General features: G+C 51.4%; 1 protein-coding gene and 1 long non-coding RNA gene across 2 annotated transcripts; both read right to left on the reverse strand.

The window, feature by feature from the left end:
- Window positions 1–975: 975 nt before the first annotated feature.
- On the reverse strand, window positions 976–7928 carry LOC117796935 (death-associated protein kinase 1-like). Its single transcript, XM_034646866.1, has 4 exons — window positions 7795–7928; window positions 7618–7686; window positions 6347–6468; window positions 976–1202 (listed from the first exon to the last, which is right to left on the reverse strand). The coding sequence occupies exons 1-4, from the start codon at window positions 7926–7928 to the stop codon at window positions 976–978; spliced, it is 552 nt and encodes a 183-aa protein (XP_034502757.1).
- A 5329-nt stretch (window positions 7929–13257) lies between these two features.
- Window positions 13258–21466, reverse strand: LOC117796977. The gene is made up of 3 exons (XR_004621777.1): window positions 21287–21466; window positions 16269–16365; window positions 13258–16033 (listed from the first exon to the last, which is right to left on the reverse strand). It is a non-coding gene; the product is annotated as an uncharacterized LOC117796977 (long non-coding RNA).
- Between the last annotated feature and the right edge of the window lie 20 nt (window positions 21467–21486).

A 21486-nucleotide genomic window follows, 5' to 3' on the forward strand; every position in this document is an offset into this window, starting at 1 on the left:
CCCCTTTCCTTGCCGAGTGAAACACAGAAATTACTGGGGAAAAAAACAACAACTCAGGGTGAAGCACGTCTGGCTTTGATCAGCAGACACCAAGGGACAGAGAGGGAGCGTGTCCGTCGCGACAGCTCCTGGCTGACCTGGATGGTCTCAGACACACCCCCTTCTGCAAAGGCACTCACGTGTTGTCTGTTCATCAGTCAGACAGTGGGATTCCATCCATGGGAGTCTTTCCTACAAATATCATTGACAGAGGCTAAGGACATGGTCTAACAAAGAAAAGAGTATGAGATGGGACACCTGGGTGCCTTGGTCAGTGAAGCGTCTGCCTTCGGCTCAGGTCATGATCTCAGGGTCCTGAGATTGAGTCCCACGTCGGGCTCTGTGCTTGGCGTAGAGCCTGCTTCTCCCTCTTCCTCTGCTGCTCCCCCTGCTCGTTCTCTCTCTGTCAAATAAATAAATAAATAATTTTTTAAAAAAATTAATACATATTTTGGATAAATGCGTGGGGTTTTTTTTCTTTAAAGGACATCCATACAGTAGTTTTAAAAATTTCATTGAGAGCAAAGAGCACACATGGCATTGGCCTGCGGGGACAATGGCCTGTGCCCACCTCACAGCGTCAGCCTCGAGTGTCCATGTGTCCTAGCACAGCTCTTCTCACACCTGCATTCATCCAATCGTTGTGATTGGATTTTATGAGTTTGCTCATCCAAGTGGATGCTGGGCTCTGCCTAGAAAATATACTGATTCACTCAACAGTCCTTTATTAAGCGCCTACTGTGTGCCTGGAGCTTTGCTGGGTGCCCGGGAGGGCAGGGGGTTTAGTTTCACTCTTCAGGGGTATGAACCAGCCGGGCCTCACTGGGTCACTCCCAAGGTCACCTTGTGCAGCTCTCCCGCTGTCCTGTGAGGCTGTGACAGGTGCAGGGGGACAGGCTCCCTCAGGGGGCCGACTCCCAGTCCTGGCGGAGGGAATCAGGAGATGCTTCCGTGCAGCGCACGGGCTACTGTACCATTCAGATAAGCATTCTGGATGTCGATGGCCTTGATGGACTGGTCCTCGGCTTCGCAGTGCAGGTGCTGGGGCGGGGCCACCAACACCTCCAGGGTCCCTCGGGTGAGGCCCGGCTCGAACATCATGCTGCGGCTCCTCACGCTCACATGCTCGCAGCCCGGGTACAGGTTGCTGATGCTCACGGACACTGCAGGTGGACGGGACGCGGTGGGACCAGGGCGGCCTGCGTGCCTGCTCCCCTCCCACCCGACCCAGTCCTGTCCCTTCCCGGACACTCCCGTCCCCACCCCCTGCTGCTTCGGGCTGGGCGCCGTGGGCCCCCCACGCGTGCTATGTGCCGTGTGTCGGGGACGTTGCCTTGATTCTTCCTGCCTGCTGCACTTCGCACAGCCCTTTCCTGCACTGAGGTGCCCCAGAGGCGGACCCCAGGGACTGCATCTCCTGGGCGCCCCTGCCCCTTGGCTTCTGGTTGGGGTCAGCCAACGGGAGGCACTGCACGGGCTGCAGGGAGGAGGCCCAGCTGCCTCCTCCCCCCTCACTCCCTGCTGCTTCTCTGACACCAGCTGGGTGTCTGTGACTCTAGACCCCCAAGCGGCTCCACCCCCCGGCTCCCGCTGTCTCAGGAACAGGGTATCTTCCTCTGTCTTTCCTGCTCCGGGGAAGGAATGGCTTCCTTCTGTCCCAGGCCTTGGATGCTTCACTGTCTGTGGGATGTTCCCCTGACTTTTGCCCATGACACTGTCCTTCCATTAATGTCCCCACCGGGACCCTGACTGAGGCAGAGGAAGCCGTCCCACTCTGGTCCATGCGATTGGGTCAGGATGACTGCAAAACGAGTCTACACAGCAGCAGGCCAGGCTTGTCCAGGGACAGCGGACAGGATTCGATAAATGACAGGCATTCCTGAACCCACTGAGCTCTCATTCCGACAGAGTTTGTATACAGTATCATGGAAATAATAACTGCACAGGGANGGGGAGACTTGAAACCATAGAGGGGAAACATGAACTTTTGCTAAGTGCTGACCCCTAGTGGTGGAAAGCGGCAGGCCCGCAGGAGGAGCGGCTTCTGTGCCTGAGCAGGAGACCCTGCCTCCCCTGGGCTGCTCTCTGGGGACAGCAGGCTGCCTCACCTGCAGGCAGCCTCCCCTGCAGCGCTCCTCCTGGACACCCGCTCCCCCCCTGCTCTGGGTGTGTCCCTCCTGCTGCAGCCCCACAAGGCGACAGCCACGCCCCTCCGCGGACCACAGAACGAGTATGTGCGTGGCGGCCAGACAAGCCATGTGGGGACGACCCCATGGGCCCTGAGGGGCTGCACACGGAGGCAGCGGCATCCACATGTCCCCCGCTCCTGCGTCCTGCCTGCTGGCCTGGCCCTTCCCCTCCTGCGTTTTCAGGAGATGACAGAGCAAAGGGCCAGGTATCTAAGGTGAACCCAGCACCTGCTGTCTGGTGATATCACTGTGCCACGGGGGACATCTGTCCTGGGGAAAGGCAACAGGCCTGGCCATTCTCGCAGGGCTCCGGGGGACCAGAGCTGTGGCCTGGGAGGGAGCAGAGCACGGCCCCCCAGGCACGGCAGAGCCTCTGTGCAGTGACAAAGCTGCTGTGTCCATAACCAGACCCCTTCCCTAGAGGCCACAGCCACCCCATCCATCCCACACCCCCTCCACCAGCCCCATCCCCCCTGGGAGGCTCTCATGGCCCCTCACACGTGCACCATGGTCTGTTTTCTCAGGATCACCCTAATACTGCTCCATGGGCATTGAAGTGGCCGGTGAGCTGGCCACTCTAGGCCTGGCAGGCTCCGGGCTCCACGCGCTGCTGCCCCAGCCAGGCCCCCTTAGCCCAGGGCGTGCTTGCCTCTCTCTGGGCAGGAGGGGGGCCTGCTACGCAGCCTGCAGACACAGCTCCCAGCTCTCCCCAGCCTCAGGCCGATTACGTTGAACTGCAGCTGAGTCCTGTCCCTGCCAGGGACTGTTTGGAAGGAGACTCTCCAGGTCCCTGGGAGCAGACCGGCCCTGGGCATGAAGCCACACGGGCCCCTGTGGGGTTTCCCATCCCTCCCCTGCTGGCCTAGACCCTTCGGAAGACCGCCGGGCTCTGGGCCTCAGATCTGGGACTGAACTCCACCTCTGGCATAGATGGGGGTACCTGAGCCCAAGGTCACACACTCCAGTGCACCCCTGAAAGGTCACTTCTGTCACAGGGCAGAATTTCACACATGGGGTGGGCAGCCTGCTTCTGAGCCCCCTGTCTTGGTCCAGGGGACTCCGGGAGGGGGGCTGGGGGGAGAGGGGGTGACATGCAGAGCCCGCGCCCCTCTGTCTGGGGCAGCCACCCTCCTCCCCACTAACCAGCCTCAGGCAGCAACGTGACCCCAGTGTAGATGAAGTGTCCAATTTTCCACAGAAACCCAATATCCAGCTTTTCAGTGGAACCTTCTGAGGTGTGAATGTTGGCTGCTAATCCTATTTCCCCCCTCCCCACCCCGCCCCCACCACAACACTCATAACACACAGCGCGGCAGTCACCCGGGCCCTGGGTTTCAGCCTCAGCCTGAGGCAGACACGTTATGTGTCTGAGCCCCGGGTTACTTCTCTCTGCGGTGGGTTATGACACAGCCTCACAACTCATGAGAATCCAGTGAGATGACACATGTGCAGGACCCCAAGCCAGCTCAGCACAGAGCATGTCGGCCACACACACCGCTTTCCACGCTTCCTGGCTTCCAGGTCTTACTGTGGGTTCCCTGGACATCCTTTGGATGTCCCCTTGGCCTTCTCTAGTGTCTTTCCGGCCATTTCTCACTTTCCTCAGTCTCTCAAACCCCGAGGGGACTTCCTTTCACACAAGTGACCAGGGAGAGCAGAGCTGTGCCTCCCAAGAGAACAAGGCCGTCTGCTCCCAGAGAAGGGAGTACAGTTTGAGGGAGGGGTTCCTCCCTTCAGCTCCTTCTGGTAGCAAAGCCAGCGTCCTCGGGGAAGCTGGGAAATCAGGAAGATTCTGGAATGGACTCACGTGGGACACCAGAGAGAGCAGCTTACTTCCTACCAATCCTGTCAGGGAAGCCGGGCCCTATTCACCTGTTATCTTGACAGAAGATTGAGGGTTCAGCCTGGAGACGCAGCTCTGAACCAAGGGTGGTGGAGAAAACAGGAGAAGCCGCGTCCGCAGGAGACCCGCTCCGTCTCTGTGCTGACTGCAGCTGGGACGGCTTCTTTGGTCCAGAGCGGACATCGTCCTGACAGAATCTTCTAACACTGAGCCCCATGACCAATCTCCGTAAGCGCTGGCTGACGGACTCCACTACACTCGTGACCCTGGCTGATAACACCGCCTTCCTGAGCCACATTTTATTAAGAATCTACTTCCAGTTTCTTCCAGATGCGGAAGACGAATGGAGACATTGCTTCTGAGGGGTGAGGGCTGAGCAGCAACTAAAACCTCACCTTCCCGGGAACCCGTGGATCACTTGTGTGGCTGGTTCACTGCAGCTCCTGGGCTGTTGGGCCATCGTCTTCATACCAAATGAGGATTTAGGAAAATTCCAGATCAGACATCTAAATAGATCTCTCTGTCTCTGTCTCCCTGCCCTTACTCTCCGCCCCTGCCCCATCCGTCCGTCTCTCTCTTTCCCTCTCTGTCACACACACACACACACACACACACACACACACACACACACCATCTCATCCACATCTGCCCCCAGTGGCTCAGTCTGGAGGGAACTTACTCCGCAGCAGCAGAGAGCTGGCTCCCTCTAGGGCTGACACCGAATCCTGCCAGGAAAGCCGGCCCTATACTAGAAACAAGCTGGTCCACACAGACAGTGAAGCTAATCGTGAAATGGGGAAAATTACTGGCTCTGGAAAAGCTGTACCCTAGTTTACATCCCCAATTGGATCAAGATCATGGTGGAAAATGGAAAATGTGTGCATGAGAAGGCCTTCCTCACGCAGAGTTCTACGGATCACTAAGAAGCCCTGCTCAGGAGCCAGACACGCCAGGATTTGCCAGCTGTGTGACGCCAGGCTTGACCCTTACGGCTTCAGGAAAAAGGGGGGAAATACCCCTTCGGGCTGTAGTGTGGTTGTAAGTAGGTATCCCTCGTACCACGTTTTACCCAGTTCCTGGCACACAGCTAGTGTTCAGTAAGTACTAGAAACCCATGTCAGTGATATGATAATCATTCTGACTGTAAATTCATTTTGGCTCATACTTTTTCGCCAAGTTCCCTTTCTACTCCTGTGTTCAGGGAAAAGATATTGAAAGGGGCATGTAAATCTCAGTCAACTGTCCCCCAACCTGGCAAATGCTCCCCAGACATCTCTCCTTATAGAGAGAATTACATAGAAAAACACAAACTTCAAACCTTTGTTTTCAGCCTAAAGAAGATACATGACACCTTTGTCATATCATGTACAGAAACGCATCTGAGGCACAAAACTTCAAAACTGACACTGTGTGGGAAACTCTTTGAAGACCTCTATTTTTTTAAATTCCTTATTCAAATGAAGACATCTATTCTTCTTTCTTTTTGATTCCTACTTAAATGGAGCCCTCTGTTCTTACCTGTGCAGATGGAATTCCCTCACTTGAGATAATTTAGGAGAAATAACATCTCCGGCGGCACGATTCCCTAGTGCTTCCTGTGCGTGTTTCTCAGGCATCCACAGGAAACCCCGCGGGTCTGGGCGGGAATCCACCCATAGTCGTGTCTGCAGAAGGAGGGGGAAGACAGCAAAGCCCGCCTCCCAGTCAGGCTCCATGTGAGTGCATGGACCCACCATGACATCATTAAGGAGACTTTCAAAACGACCAACCAACGCTGAGACGCACAGGGACGGGGCATGCGCGGGAACACAGTTTGCTGCTCCCTGCTCTGGAAGTACTGCGTGTGCCCAGCTTCTTTCTTCCAAGAAGAAAGGCTAAGGGGAAGGGCCCATCCTGGGGCCAATATTGGATCTGTGCAACCTGAAACCTGCGCTCGTCCAAGCTCGTTGTGTCTCCAAGGGCTGAGTCCCAGAGTAGAACACGACACTATTCTGCAATGGGCACATTTGCAATTTGGACCTTTGTGTTTGTGACCGTGATTTCAGTGAGGCCCTGTCCTTGCTTCTGCTGGGCCATCTGCGAGTGCAGGCCAAGAAGAGGGTGGACACAGGGCTCACAGCTGGGCTGACTACACTGAAAGTCAGCATGGCATCAGGATCCGGTCAACATGAGCCAAGCAACCAACACACAGCCACCACTCACCTTAGACCTTGACACGAGACGCACAAAAGCAAGCACTGAGCGGAGAGCCAGGAGCCAGGATGCAGGTGCCTACCTGCCGGCTTGGACGCCAGCGGCGAGGGGGGGAACCAGGTGGAGTTGGTAGAGGAGAGTCTGGGCCGGCGTTTCCTGCAGAAGCTTCTCAGCAGCCCACACTTGAGATGCCACCAGTGTGGTCTTCCCAGAGCCCAAAAGCCTGAACAGCTTCACATGGATTCTGGATTGCAGAGTCTGTGTGGGTCACAGCTGCTGGAGGAGGCGTGCTCGCTGCGTATCCTGAACGCAGATGAAAGAGGGCGTGTTACTCGCAGGGAAAGAGCAGGCCCTGAGCAAGCTGCCGACGCTCGTTCTCATGTTCAGGATCCTGGCTGCTTCCTTCCTGCTCTCCAATTCTTCCTGCCTTTTTTTTTTTTTGGCAGTATAATTGACATAAAACATTATGTCAGTTTCAGGCACACAGTGTAATGATTCCGTATTTTATATATTGTGAAATGATCCCTGATAAGTGTAGTTCACACCTGTCACCACACATACTACAAACTCTTCTTCTCTTGTGATGAGACCTTGTAAGGTCGATGCTCTTAGCAGCCTTCAAACACATGGTACCGTATCATTAACTGTCGTCCCCACGCTGTACATCACATCTCCAGGATTGATTTGTTTTGCTTCTGGAAGTTTGTACCTTGGTCTGAGATTGTTATCCAAGTTGCGGATATGTCCCATTGAATCAAAAAATAATTCATACAGGGGCACCTGGGTGGCTCAGTCAGTTAAGTGTCTGCTTTCGGCTCGGGTCATGATCCCAGGGTCCGCATCGGGCTCCCAGCTCCGTGGAGAGTCTGCTTCTCCCCCTCCCTCTGCTGCTCCCCCTGCTTGTGCTCTCTCTCTTGGTCAAATAAATAAATAAATAAAATCTTCAAAAAATTCATATAAGGTGCACATAACATTAAATTCCCCATTTTAAACATTTTACAGTGGACCAAAGCTCCGAGGCATTACTACATGTACAATACATGCACCCAGCCCTGCTCTCCGGTTCCAGAGCATTTCCATCACCTAGGAAGCTCCACCGCCTTCAGCCGTCACCACCCCCCCCGCCAGCCCCTGACCACCCCCAGTCTGCTCTCCTTCGCCAAGGATGTGCCCATGCCCACAGCATTTGGTGCACAGGGAATGGGGTGGAGAAACTCCCACGAGGCCATCAATTTAAAAGGGAAACAGGGTCAGCCTGTGAGAGCGGCCAGGGGCACCTGCTCTTCTGTGTGGAGGGGTCTGGTTCCCTCACAACTCCGTGATGGTACCGGATGCCCAGAAACAGGGCCTCACCGATACCAGCACAAATGCTGGGACAGGGCTGGGGGGCCGATAGCCTTCCCACTGTCCTCCCTCTCGGCCCTACAGGGAGAAGCAGGAGAATTCACAGACTCACACACTCACTCATCAGCAGACATTCTGGAGCAGCCCATGGGCTAAGCACGGTGCAGGGGACAAGAAGGTCTAGACCCGGGCAGATCCATGTCCTGGGGAGACACAGACGTGTGAACACTGACACCGAACATGACAAGAGCGCTCTGGATGGTGCGGGCAGGTGCTCTGTGCAGCCAGAGATCCCCCTGCGAGGCTGCATAGGGACGCATCGCTCCCGTGGCCCCCCTGGCTCCATCTGGCCCCACAGGCAGCCTCGTTATCCACCCCCAGCTTACTCCGGGCTCCAGAACAGGGGCCCCTTGGAGCTGTGGGGTGCAGCCACAGGGGAATTCCTTCCCTGACCCAGGATGGTCCGAGTGCTCTAAGCTATTGACTTCCACGCATCCAGGGGACCCATCCTGCTGGGATCTCCCTCAGAACATTCCTCCTCAGGAGGCTCTGGCCCAGGTGGGCTTCCCCATTGTGCCCTTGTCAGACTGTGGGGTGATGTGGGACACTCATCCCTCCCGACCGGGAACCAACTTGAGGGGAGGGACGGTGTCCCCAGCACCTGGCAGGGAGGTGCTCAGTAAAGAGGTGCGCTAGAAATGACAGGACTCGGGGGACCCCACAGGACCCTCTCAGAGGGAACTGCCTGCTCTTAGTCTCCTGTGACCTCAGGTCCGGCGGACCCTGCGTCCACTTCTAAACCCTGGGAGGGGGGATTTGCGGCTGCTCTCTCCCCGCACAGCCACTGTGGCTTCCTGCACTAACCACCCAGCAAGCTCAACTGTCAGACAGCTCTGCTGAAGGTTCCCTGCCCTCCCCCAGTTTCTGTGTGGGAATCCTGACCCTCCTTCTCCAGGCGGCAACACTGCCCCCAAGCGGGCATGCTGGAAATGGGTAGCAGCTTTGTCCATCAGTGGGGCACGTGACCCTGTGTTCACACAATGTCCCAGCACTTGGAATCTCCTGGGGCTGCCTGATTTCTGGTCTGCTGAGCATTTATACAGGAGAAAAACTGTTCATGATTACCTGAGCTTAGGACAACCGTATTTTACATAGAACTCAGCAGGTTTGGGGGAGAATATGTTTTAATACATACTCGTATTTCCAAGAGTTAACTTTTTTATAAATTGGAAAAATTTGTAGAGATATATATATATATAATTTTACTGAGCTCTGTTCTTTACTTTGGAAAATCATGTCACCATGTTCCTGCCATGTTTGAGTCACTATCCCAACAACCAGTGTGATAAGGGGGGGGCCTAGGCAAGCTCCTACCTACCCCACAGCTGAGACCCGGTGACATTCAAACAGACCAGTGAATTCCCCTCACGCCTTTCCTGCTGTACCCTACCTGATCTCCAATAAGATCCCTTGCCAGGGGTCCTCCCTGCTTCCCCCGCTTGGATGGAATCCCACCCTGTGAGCACCGTCTGGTCCCACTCTCTGAGCCTGTGAGGGTAAGAAACTCTGTGTGCCTCTGAGCTTCCCCTCGGCCTGCTCCTGGGGCCGCACCTGGCTGAGCAGCTCAGAGAAGAAGGCAAAGCAGCGGGTCCGGCAAAAAACCTGCACCTTGGTGTTTCCTTTTAGCAATTTCCATCCACTGACCCACCTGCTCCGTGACTCCACATCCCCACTTGTCCTTGCTGGGGTCCAAGCCGAGATGATGGTATTTCCACTTCCTCCCCCACCGAAGTCCCCTCCCAGGCAGTGCCAGGTCTCCAGGGCAGGGTGGCCATGGGGACATCTCCACGGAAAGTAAGCTTTCTGTCCCTGCTACCCAGAAGGCAAGCAGAAGGACAAGGACCCTCTCTGCTCTGGATCCCTGCAGACAAAGGGCACATCTCACTATAGTATGAGGTTTCCCGAAGCAAATGCAGGGATCACTGGCCTGGGTTAGAAATCCCCAGGGTCCCTGGGGAGCTGCAGGGGGTTGGGGGGCTCGGTGCCTTATCAGAGACACAGTTTGTACCTTATCAGGAGGGGCTGTGTTCATCTCAGGACCAGTTACAAGCTCACCTGTTTTCCCCTAGTAATAATCATCCTTAAGGAACCTTGTTTGTCCAAGAAAACACGGCTCTACTGGACATACCATTCAGCTCTTATGATGTCCTCAGTTCTCGGTGATCATAAAACACACACACACATTCTCACCTTCTCAATAGGACAAAGGGACTCAGGGGAGAGAAGGAACTCCAGGCTAAAGGGGTAAAGGGGCTGCCATCCATCAACCCTCCCTCCTGCCCCTCTTCGCAGGCCCTCCCCCCATCCTCTGGGCTACCCTTCCCCTCCATCAGGAGCTGCTGGCCTAGCCTGGGACAGACTCATCCACCCTTCGCCTTGGGAAGATAAGCGTGGAAAAGTCTCTCTCCATCAAGATGGACAGATCTGCCATAATGTTGAAGGCAAGAAAGCAAAACATGAGTATTCTTCATCAGAGGAGACCTAACCCGGTCCTGCAGGATGATCTGTCCTCCTGCTCACTGAGAGCCTCAAAGAATCTGAACACAGCCAATTTTGAAGTATGGGCGGCATGTTTTCTCTCATCACCACTAGGCGGCGGCACAGGGATGGGTGGTGGCCCAGACCAGTGTCTGGGGAAGGGGGCTGCCAGCAACCTGACTGGGGTTTTGATGCAGAGAAGGTCTGAGGAGGACAGTGAGTGGCTCCTGGCTTGCTCTGAAGGCGGTAGAATACCGATTTCTTAGGAGGGAGCACACAAGTCCATCCGGGGTCTCTATCTACCGGGAGTTCCAAGAGCACCTGTGCCCCGGCTGGCCACAAAGCCCCACTGGTCAGACCCGCCCAGCAGTGAGGAGCTAGGACTATGGTGTTTCCTAAATTCCAGCTCCTGCACTGAACCATCCTTCTGTGTGTCCCCTGCTCCCCAGGCAGGCAGGTGTGGCTGGCTGCAGAGGTGAGGCCTGGAGAGTCCATGGCTGTGGGCCTCTTGCAGGCGGGTCTGTGGGCTTAGGAAGAGGACAGGAAAGCAGCAGTGAACCTGAGGAATCAGAATTCTAAACCAGTCCCGCCTTCCAGGGGGTCAGAAAGTGTATTTGTGTAAGTGGAGGCAGGATATGTACTATTTCCCTGTTCACTCCCTTTAACCTTATACATCCAAGTATTTACCCAGGGATGGGGGCCTCCGTTTGCATCCTGCCCACCGCTCACAAAGTAACTGGGCCTGGACAGCCCGTCCGAGTCCTGTCAGATTTCACCTGGCCGCCAAGACCACCTTCGCCCTGGTCTCTCTGGGCAGTTGAGGCCAAGTCCAAAAACAGGGGTCAGACCTTGCTCCCACCTGCCGGACACAGCTGGGCCAAACCCAGTCTCCTGACTTGGGTGTACAAAGCCCCTACCTCTTTGATGGGATCTCCTCAGGCACCGTTCTCCCCCAGACCACGGTGCACAAGCCCTAGTGCCAGCCCCCATCAACCCTCCTTTTGGTTTTTCCCTGGGACACACCCAACTCTCCAGCACCCCAGGCCCTTTGCACTCACTATTCTGTCTTTCACAGCAACCCCTCTGGCTGAATCTTCTCTTCTTTCTTGTCCTTCACAAGTTGGTTTAAATGTCACCGTTGGAGGGGCACCTGGGTGGTTCAGTCAGTTAAGCCTCCGACTCTTGATTTCATAAGATCAAGCCCCATGTCTGGCTCTATGCTCAGCAGGGAGTCTGCTTGAGATTCTCTCCCTGGCTCCCTCTGCCCCTCCCCCCATGCTCATGTGTGTACTCCCTCTCTCGCTCACCCTTTCTTGCTCTAAAATAAATAAACAAATCTTAAAAATAAAATAAAATAAAAATAAATGTCACAATTGAAAATGTGTCCCCTGAGTAGTCACTGGAAAGTAGCCCCCACCCCCATTTCTCTCATTTCACTCTGTTTGAATCCCTGCACTTCCACTAGGGGCAGCAAAACAGTCTGTAAAGATACTGCTGGTCTCTATTGTGACTCCCATATATCCAGAAACCAGTCATAGACAGTAGTAAATGAAAGGGGTCATTGTGTTCCAATAAAGCTTTATTTATAAAAACAAGCTGTGGGCCAGCTTTGGCTTTTGTAGGCCATTGTTTGCCAACCTCTGATTTACCCTATCAGGTGTTTTTCCTATTTGTTTATAGCCTGAATCTCACCTCTTTTGTTCACTGTGGTCTCTCCTGTGCCTGGAACAATTCTTGCCATATTGTAGACACACTGCACTTAAGGGAATATTACTTAGTAACTGCGTTCATCTTTGAAGCCTTGATGAATCTCGGTTTCTACTTTCCCTTTTTTTTCTTCAGTGCTTTTTCTCACCGGCAATTTAGCTCCACTTTCTCATTAGCAAAGGCGTCCACAGATTGACAGGGAAGACCATCAGCTCTGGGAAAGCCCGGCTAGAGCGTGGAGGGCTTACGCTGCTTCCCCACCTGGCGGGATGCACGGAGACTTAGCACGGGAGCAGCAGCACACAAATGCAGCTTCTCTGGGCGGAATTTTCAGTTTGGGGAAAACTCTACACTTCGTCCTATTTTTTTTCCCAGTATTCCTGGGCACCTTTCTTCACTGTGCTGCCTTAGGCTTAGAGAAAGCAGCTACTTTAATATCAGCTTACAATCAATCCGATTAGGAGGATAAGCAAACAAAATAAAAATAAGCTAACATCCTACCCCACCCTCCCCAACTAGGATGCTAAGGTCAGAGCAGAGGGGACCTGCAGTGAGAGTAAACGTTGATGCAGAGGCGAAATCTCCCTGCGCCCCCTCCCCGCCGTCCTAACAAGCACCCCTCCTTTTCCTGGGGAAGCACAGTTCCTGGGCGGGTGTGGACAGCTGCACTGGGCCTTCTCCGTGGTGGGGTGAGCCAAGCAGAGTCGGAGGGGCTGCTCCTTGTTGTAAGAAGGCGGCTCCCACCACCCAAGCTGAGCCCCATGGGGCTCCCCCACACTCCAAAGCAATGTGTGCTGGTTACCCAGCTCGCTGGGAGCAAAAACAAAAACAAAAACAGAAGCCCACCCACCCCGATGTGCAGTGCCTGCTGACCCCTGTGGTGTAAATACTGCCGCCAGGGCTGATTTTGGTGCCAAAACCCAGGAACACTCCCACCAATGGGTGAATAATTTATTTTCTTTCCTGGGAGACGTTTCTCCCTTGGATAAAGTCTCCTTTTAATAAGCAACAAACCCGGGACCTGTTGGCCGGTTAAAGGCGAACAGCCTGGCCACCGGTCTTCAGTCCCAGGGGACAGGCGTCCTGACAAAGGTTTGGTCAATCCCCCTTCCTCAAAAGAAGGGAATGTTGGCCCAACCCTACCCAGTTCTGCCTTCTGTTCGTTGACGTCTCTTAACTGGCTTTCTCCCACCTCAGGGACTTTGCCTACAGTAGGGCCCTTCCAACCCCCAGTGATCAGTACACCCTTCTTATCAGGGGTTCATTTCAGNTTTTTTTTTTTTTTAAATAATTTTTTTTTTAAAGATTTTATTTATTTATTTGACAGAGATAGAGACAGCCAGCGAGAGAGGGAACACAAGCAGGGGGAGTGGGAGAGGAAGAAGCAGGCTCATAGCAGAGGAGCCTGATGTGGGGCTCAAACCCATAACGCCGGGATCACGCCCTGAGCCGAAGGCAGACGCTTAACCGCTGTGCCACCCAGGCGCCCCTGGTACACCCTTCTAATCAGGGGTTCATTTCAGGATTTAGAATCACTTTTTATTCTCGGCAATGCCTTCTCTAAGCACCTGGGAAGTCATGGGCTCAACGGTTCTGAAAGTGGTCCCGCCGACTTTGTCGTCTGGGGGAAGGTGTTGCCTGTGTAGATATAAGACATTTTCTCTTCAAGTGTCTTTCATGAGAACTTAGTTTAGGAAGAACAACCTTTCCCTCATTTTTTGCTGCATGGTAAGACGTATGTTTTTCTGTTGGGTACAATTTAGGTTCAATCACAGCCAGGAATTAAAACCCAAATTATCGGCAGGCAGGGTAAGAGCTATCTCTTTATGGGACAAGTTGGAGGCAGCCTGATGTCTCCTGGGCGTTTACTCTCCTTGGAATTCTTTGGGCATTCAGGCGGGAATTACAAACCCCCGGCCAACTGCTCGATTGGTTGCATTGGTGGCTGGGGCTTTAATGGGTCACAGAGTTGAGACTTTCTTGTGCCAACAACAAAGACTATGGAACTATGACGATGGCAGTCTCAGGGCCTGCACCCCTCAACAGGGCCACACTTGCAAATGAGACATCAGGTATACGGACAGAAAAAGTGCTCGAAGGGTCAGGTGAGGACACGGTAATTGAAATTGGCTTATAATTAGCCTGATCAATCAGGCACCATTGGGCTGGGGATGCAAGTGAACTTCTGTGACCAAACACCGAGAGCCCAATCAAGAGAGCTCTGAAGAAGGAGGCCATTAAAAAGGATTCCTGCTTTGTTTAAGGTTCATCCAGGGAGCACACAACAGGATTGTTTAATCCAGCGCTCTGAACTTGACCTTTGGTCACCACTGGTGACCTGGGGTTTCCATGACACATAAAAGGCTGGAGACCGGCCCTGGGGGTCACACCCCAGGGAAGCTTCATGCATAAGAAGCACACACGTTCCAGTAAGAGACCTTAGCTGTTTCGCCGGCATTCTTAGCCTTCTAAGAGAATATCAAAGTTTAAACTGTTGACCTTGTTAAACCCATCATGATTAGGCCAGACTTTTGGGAAATCCAGAGGAGACCAGGGGGATCAGGTGACCAGAGCAGGTAAGGATGGCTGTTCCTGCTGGCCTGATCACTTCCTCAACCCAAGACGTTAGGCCATCCTCTCACCTTGGGTAGGCCAGCTAAGGGACCCGTTGGCTTACAAGAGAGAGCTGCTATGCAGGGACACATTCATAGTCCCCTCTCTGTAACTGGTACAGGGTGACACTCCTACCGGGATCGAGAGATGCGAAACACACTATCCTCTGCAGGGACTCCTCTGGAATGCACCTGAAAGCCTGGGAAAAGTTTGATCCACAGACGCTTAAAAGGAAATGCATGAATTTTTTCTGTTCTCTGGCCTGGTCTTAGTGTCGCCTGAAGCATGGTGAAATTTGGCCCCCAGAGGGAAGTATTAAATATAATACTATCTTACAGTTAGAAGAGAGGGTAAATGGGCTGAAGTTCCTCATGTGAAGGCTTTTTTCACTCTGGAAGAGCAGACAGATTTATGGAAGATCTATAAATTGGGCCCCATTCTCCTGGCCTCCGTAAAAGACCAAGAAAAGCAAATACCTAGTAACTCAGTCCCTGAGGTTCCTTCCCCGGTGTACCACCCTCTAAGCCTTCTTGCCCTCCTTACCCCAGGATGCCGGGGACCAAAAGTCTCCCCGATGAAAAAAGCTGCACTCGTTATGTCCATTAAATGACGGGCCTAGTGAATTCGGCCCAATTAAGGTACATGTACCGTTCTGTCTCCAAGATTTAAACAGATTAAAAGGGATTTGGGAACATTCACCTTGTAACCCTGACCAATATATTGAAGCCTTTCAAAATTTGACTCAAATGTTTGAATTAGACTGAAAAGATGAATGTTGATTTTTACTGAAAAGCAAGCCGCCCTACAGGCTGCTGGCGCCTTGGGGGATGAACCCGTGTATGGGGAAGAACACAAGTAGGTGAAGAGACTTGCCCACTGGTAAACAGGCGGTTTCTAGAACACCCCATGACTGTGATCATTCCTTGGGAATCTGGAAACAAAAGGCATGTGTTTTAGAAGGATTGGGCTAGGGCGAAGCCTTTAAACTATTCTAAGATGGCCTGTGCCGTTCAGGGGTCCTTTGAGCCCTCTTCTAACTTCTGAGACTGAGAGAGGTTCTAATAAAACATACCTCTCTGGTCCCGGATACTCCAGAGGGAGAAATAATATTAAAACATAAGTTTGTAACTCAATGAGCTCCTGATATTTGGAGGAAATTGCGAAAGATGGCCATCGGTCTGGACAGCTCCCTAGAGGCCCTCCCAAAGACGGCTAATTCCGTCTTCTTTGATAGAGACCCACAGCAGGCCCAGGAAAAGGAAAGGAGTCAACAAGAGAAAGCCATTTTTCTAGTGGCGGCCCTAAAAGGACAAGCCGTCCCGTCAACCTGAGGAACCCAGGTGCCTGTTACAAATGTGGGCAAATGGGGCACTTCAAACGAGAATGCCCCAAAAAGCCACCACGGCCCTGTCCTATCTGCAAAGGAAAACACAGGAAGAGTGACTGTCCTCATGGACGAAGGTCTGGGGGCCTGTCCCCTTCTCGAGGGTTCCAACAAGATTGACAGGCTGGGGCTCGATAGCTCTGTTATCAGAAGATCACCACCACACAGGAGCCTCAGGTCACACTGGAGATGGAAAGAAACAAAATCAGTTTCCTTCTGGATACAGGGGCCTCTATTCTGCCCTCCTTTCCAATCCTGGTGGCCTCACCACTCCTAAGGTTACGGTAGGGGGTGTCTCGGGAGAAGCCCTGACTAAATACTTTTCGGAAGCCCTCTGCTGTGTCTGGGAAGAGATAATATTCACTCATTCATTTCTAATCATGCCTGAAAACCCAACTCCCTTGTTGGGAAGAGATACCTTATCTCAGATAACAACTACTGAATAGCAGTGGCCCCGGAACAGCTTCTATGTCTCGCTCGAACAGGGGTTGAAGTCGACCTCCAGGTACCGGCCTCTGAAGGAAAAACAAGACATGCTAACCCACTGTACTTCACTTAAAGGATCCCTCCTGATCTACTGGGTGATAATTATCTAAATCGGCCTCCTCCTAATAGAACCCAGGTTGCTGGAGGAAACACAGGCCATCCCAGACAAAGGGGACGCTGACTCTCTCTCTCTCTCTCTCTCTGATCCTCCTAACAGATGTGGGGGCTTCTCCCTCATTCATTGCCTGGGTTAATGACTATCTTTGGAGCCAACTGTGGTTAGTCTACCTAGGGACAGGGACTTTAAGGAATGTTCCCAGACAGCTGCCCGAACTCCCTTTGTTTCAGGGAAACAAAAGACTGCCCAATTCCACCTGTTGGTGGGGAAAAAAAACATGGCATTTGCTCATCTGTCCGAGTGGATGAGCCTTAGAATCAGGAACCCTTTTCCTCTGCCTTCTGGACACATGTTGCCTTTTCTGTCTCCCCCTCCCCCACCCCTCCTCCTGTTTCTGCACCACCTTGGGTGCCGCCTGCATACACTGCCCACTTCAGATGTCCCCACCTGTGCCCTGGGTAAAAATTAACAATGGGGAACAAATTGATTGACTTTTAAGTGGGCCCAGTTGGAACATAATTCAGTATTTAAACTGACTGCGACTTTCATTCTATGAAGATTTACTGAAGGTCAAAGAAGCTCATATTATCTCTGTTGCAATTTATTAACAAAAAGATGACTTAAAATGATGGTTAATCTTGTCTGTCTCAAAGTCTTCACAGGTAATTGTCACGATAGCTTTCAAAGTCTTCGGTAACCTGAAACTTGAAAGCTTTGCTTGGATGATAAGTGGAACTGAATTCATTGGACGTACAGGTCTTTTCCAGATAGAACGGGGCGCTAAACTGCCGATTGCTATGTAGGTTTGTGCTTTTGACTTCTTACTGCAAAGAAACTACAGATATTTTAAACTGTTGGGAAAAAATATGCTTTGTGCTTAATAGATTCATAAGTTTGCCATCCAAAGAATTTGGTGTGAGCGTTCACCAGTTGGTTACTACTTTGCCTTCACTGGAGACTAATGCTTCTAAGAGTTAAAATTCTGTCAAATGGAATTAAGACTGATGGAAATAAGGGAAGCAATCTTGTATGCTTAAGAAAGATGTAAAGAATGGAAACACATTTTTATTGAAGGTAAATGAAGCTAATTTTGTCCTAAATAAGACTGGTTGTTTGGAAAGAAATGGCTTGGGACAAAATCTGAATGCAAAGGAAAGTTGTAGAAGGCTTGTGAATTTCAAACTTCTTTGAAAAGGAATTTTAGGTATGGTCAGGATGGACTGAGATGGAAGTTGATGCATTTTAAAGTACACTGATATAAGATTGAAAGTCTGCTTTCTCTCAGTTAAAAAGACAGTTTTCTTGAATTGTTGGTCTGCTCTTTATAAGACAATGTAAACAAAGTCATCTGCTCTTTTCTTTGTCTGCCCAGTTTCTGTGTTTTTCCTTTAACAAGAATTAGTAACCTGGGACTAAAAGAACTAAAATGATGATAGTTTTGTGACTCTTGTTTGAAACATTGCTGGCTCTCTAATGTTTGCTCTTCCAGATTAAAGAAACTTTCTCTTAAGATATCCGGAGGCTGGAAGTCCAAGGTCAAGCTGTCGGTTGGGTTGGTTCCTTCTGAAGTCTGGGAGGCCTCTCTCCTTGGTTCACGGATGGCCATCTTCTCCCTGTATCTTCACATCGTCTTGCCTCTGTGCATGCCTACTTCTATAACTTACAGAAATGTGATAAAGTATTCATTTGTGAACAAATTGTAGCATTTAATTTTTCTCTCTACCTGAACCTTTTGATATTCAAAAGGTCTCAGTAAGTATTCTTTCTTCCATGGCAATCATAGTCATTTGCATAAGTTCAGTAAGAATCTGTCTACCTTGTAGCAGGACACCTTGTAACATGAAAACATTGGTTAGTTTACCAAGGCTTTGACTGGAATGTCATATTTGATAGAGACATGCACAGACTCAGATATGACCAAAGAGCTTTCAAGAATTGAGGTTGACTTTATGAGACATGGAGCCATAAAGCCCCTTGGAACTGTTGGCCTGATCCCTTGTTTACAGAGTTCGCAGCAGCCTTACCAGGTGAGTCAAGAATGTCACTTCCTGGCAGGTGCAGGAACCTCAGGATACTTTGGGGACCCCGTGAAGAGAAATCCGCCCACCTCTACTGGTATTGCAGGCATGTCTGTTGGCAAAACTTGGCTTTGCTTCTGGCCGAGAGAGGCGACTGAAAGTTCAGTCTAGATTCCTTATAAAATTTCCAGCAAAGCAGATCTTAAAAGACCTATATGGCCAATTGCTAGTCTTACTGAGCTTATGGAAGTAATTAGGCCAAGTTTGTTAAAATTGGACTGGTTTTGCAAACAAATTAGTCTTGATTTGGCTAGCTCTGGAAATAAGGGTGATTTTAGAGAGAAAAAATATGTTTTATTAACACACCTTTGTGGATGTTAAACTCTAGCTGTGATTGTCTTTAAATGTTTGTTGTTTGCCTAAGCTAGACAACTTGAGGAAAACTTGAGAGAAATTGCCACAATAGCTCATGTGTACACAATCTTCTTGCTTGTTATTCTGTGGGAATTATAACAGGACCCCATGAGCATGTAATTATTTGAACAGCTGAAAAATGGGATTGATTCCCCAACAATTACACAACTCAATTTGCACAATGACCAGTTCTGTGTAGCTGGGACGACAAAATCACTCCTTAAGAACCAGAATGTACCCCACTTCATGGGGTTAACTATGGATTTGAGGAGATAATGGATGACCCCACTTTCTTTATGATTGGGTTGGATGACGCACTTGGGGATGCCCTTACCTCTTGAGACAAGTCTCCTCTCACTTGCCAACGATTCCTTATAATTAGTATATTGTTAAGGCTGGACCTCAAACAAAAAGGGCTTCTTGANTTGTTAAGGCTAGACCTCAAACAAAAAGGGCTTCTTGATGGTTCCATCCCTCATAGTCATATTTATCCTAAAATCCACCTCTATTGATATTTAATTACAAATGAAGGCTTTAACCAAACATACAACAGCCCTCCTGGTAAAAGGAGTCTCAAAGCTCACCATTGGACTCCCAGGACTTACGTTAGGATTGTAACATGAAATAAGCAAAACAGTATGCTTGCTCAGCAGGCCTCTAAATGAAACTTTCCAGGCACTAAATACACGCAACCAAGAATTAAGTGAAGTCAGAGAGAGACTTCTCAAGAACTGAGCCACTATTGACTATCGCTACACCATTTGGAATGTGAAGAGTTTCCTCACATGTGTTGTTTTAACATTACCAGTAACTCCCGCAAGGTGTCCCTGTTAACAGGGGACATTCGTGATCAGTCAAATAAAAGCAAGATAACCATTGGTCTATTTGACACACTTGGTAATTGGGGATCTTACCTAAGGGATGTGATCATAATTTTGGGTCTAATCTTTGTTTTATGCTTATCCTTTTGCATGTGCAGATGCATGCACCATTTGCTGTCCATCAGGACCCCCTGGACCCACCCCTGACGGATACTACCTTTCCTCACACCCCACTGCCGGAAGCACCCAGAGCGGTCATCATCCCATCCCCTAATGGCAGTAAGGGTTACTTTTCTGGGGGGATGAATGGGTAAGGGACAGGCAGGGCTAGGGAGGGGTACGCAGGGGCTATGTCATCAGGCTCACCAAAATCCCAGAAATGCTGAGGCATAAGGAAGCTAGAGATAAGGGAACCAACCAGACCATCCGGCTCTGGGCATCAGAGGTGGGGTCTTTTATGGCAGTCACATGGTGATGCAAAAGAATGACCAGACCCTAAACAAAACGTAAGCCATTAAAGATTTATCACCTGTCCCTACTCAACGGTGCCATCAGTGGTAGAGGCGGTAAAAAGATTTAAGTTCCCCCGTCAGTTTTCAGTGAAAGACCAGCCATAAAAGCCCTCTCACTCCAGAGAACTTTCTCCATATCCTGGCTTAATAAAATTCTAAAGCTTGCTCACTCTTTGTCCACGAGATTCATTCTTTGATTCCATGAGACAAGAAACTCGCTCTCCTGCTTCAATTTCAAGCCCCAATGTGAGGGCACTGAGAATGCAGTTGGGAAGAGACCCCTGTGGTGGGTTCCCACCGGAGAGCGCCAGGGGCTCCAGCCCACCCCTGACCCCACTCACTTCGCGGGGAACTGGGGGAGCAGACCTCGCCCAGCTCAGACCGCCCCGTGTTCTTCCTGCGCCCACAGTCTCTGGCCTCGGCCACCCTCACCCCCACCCTGCCCAGAGGCACCGGGGGCAAGGTATCCTCTCCCCAGGGTCAGCCCCCTGCACTAAGGACCCAGGGAGCTGCTCACTCTGCTCCGGCCAGTGCTCTGCTGCCCCCTGCAGGCCAACAAGATGACTGTGGTTGTGTTTCTGGAACAGGGAGTCCCAGGGCTTCCCTAGGGGACTTTCTTTAAAAATATGTTCTTAGACTTGTCAACTGATTGGAGATGCAGACAAGGGGGCGTTTCTGTTGCTAATCGGGCGCACCTGGAAGCCTATGGAATGGCAAGGCAAGGTAAGGCCACCCCCGGCTGTGCAGACACAGACTTCACCCCCAGGAATGTGTTCAGGATCCATATAAGGGGGTCTTACAGAGGGCGGCTCCCCCCAGGGCGTGTCAGGAAATGCATAGAGGTGATTTTTTTTATTTCACAATGAATGGGGGAGGGGAGGCTATGACATGAGCTGCTAGGAGGGTCCACAAGGCCTGCAAGGACAGGAAGTCCCCCCACCCCAAAATGCCCACCCCACCCTGGAGAGAAACAGGGGGAACATCCAGGAGGAAATGAATGGGAAGGAAATGGGGACAAGAGGCTCCTAAGTAGAAACTGCCATCTTCCTTCCCTTCTGTGTCCTTACCGGTTGTGATCACGCTCCTCGGCCATGTGACGTCAGTTACAACTGAAACACGTCTGTCTACTGTCTTGGCTTCTCTGCGGGGAGTGCCTGCCCCTGGGACCACCTACCACGAGTCCTTGCTGACCATCTCCCAGGGTCGCTCCTGCGACAACTCAGTACTTTCAGGAACCAGATTCCTGTACTGCGTGTCCCCAAGCCCC

The sequence above is a fragment of the Ailuropoda melanoleuca genome, chromosome 17 (genome assembly GCF_002007445.2).
Source record: "Ailuropoda melanoleuca isolate Jingjing chromosome 17, ASM200744v2, whole genome shotgun sequence".
Taxonomy (NCBI): domain Eukaryota; kingdom Metazoa; phylum Chordata; class Mammalia; order Carnivora; family Ursidae; genus Ailuropoda; species Ailuropoda melanoleuca.

What these genes read in the sequence shown, in the direction of transcription:
- LOC117796935 (XM_034646866.1), bottom strand. Translation starts at nt 7,928, where the DNA reads ATGCGTCCCTATGCAGCCTCGCAGGGGGATCTCTGGCTGCACAGAGCA. An exon ending in CAGCATTTGTGCTGGTATCG is followed by an intron (nt 6,469 to 7,617) that starts GTGAGGCCCTGT and finishes GGCTCTGGGAAG; the next exon opens with ACCACACTGGTGGCATCTCA. An exon ending in GCTGGCGTCCAAGCCGGCAG is followed by an intron (nt 1,203 to 6,346) that starts GTAGGCACCTGC and finishes GTCCACCTGCAG; the next exon opens with TGTCCGTGAGCATCAGCAAC.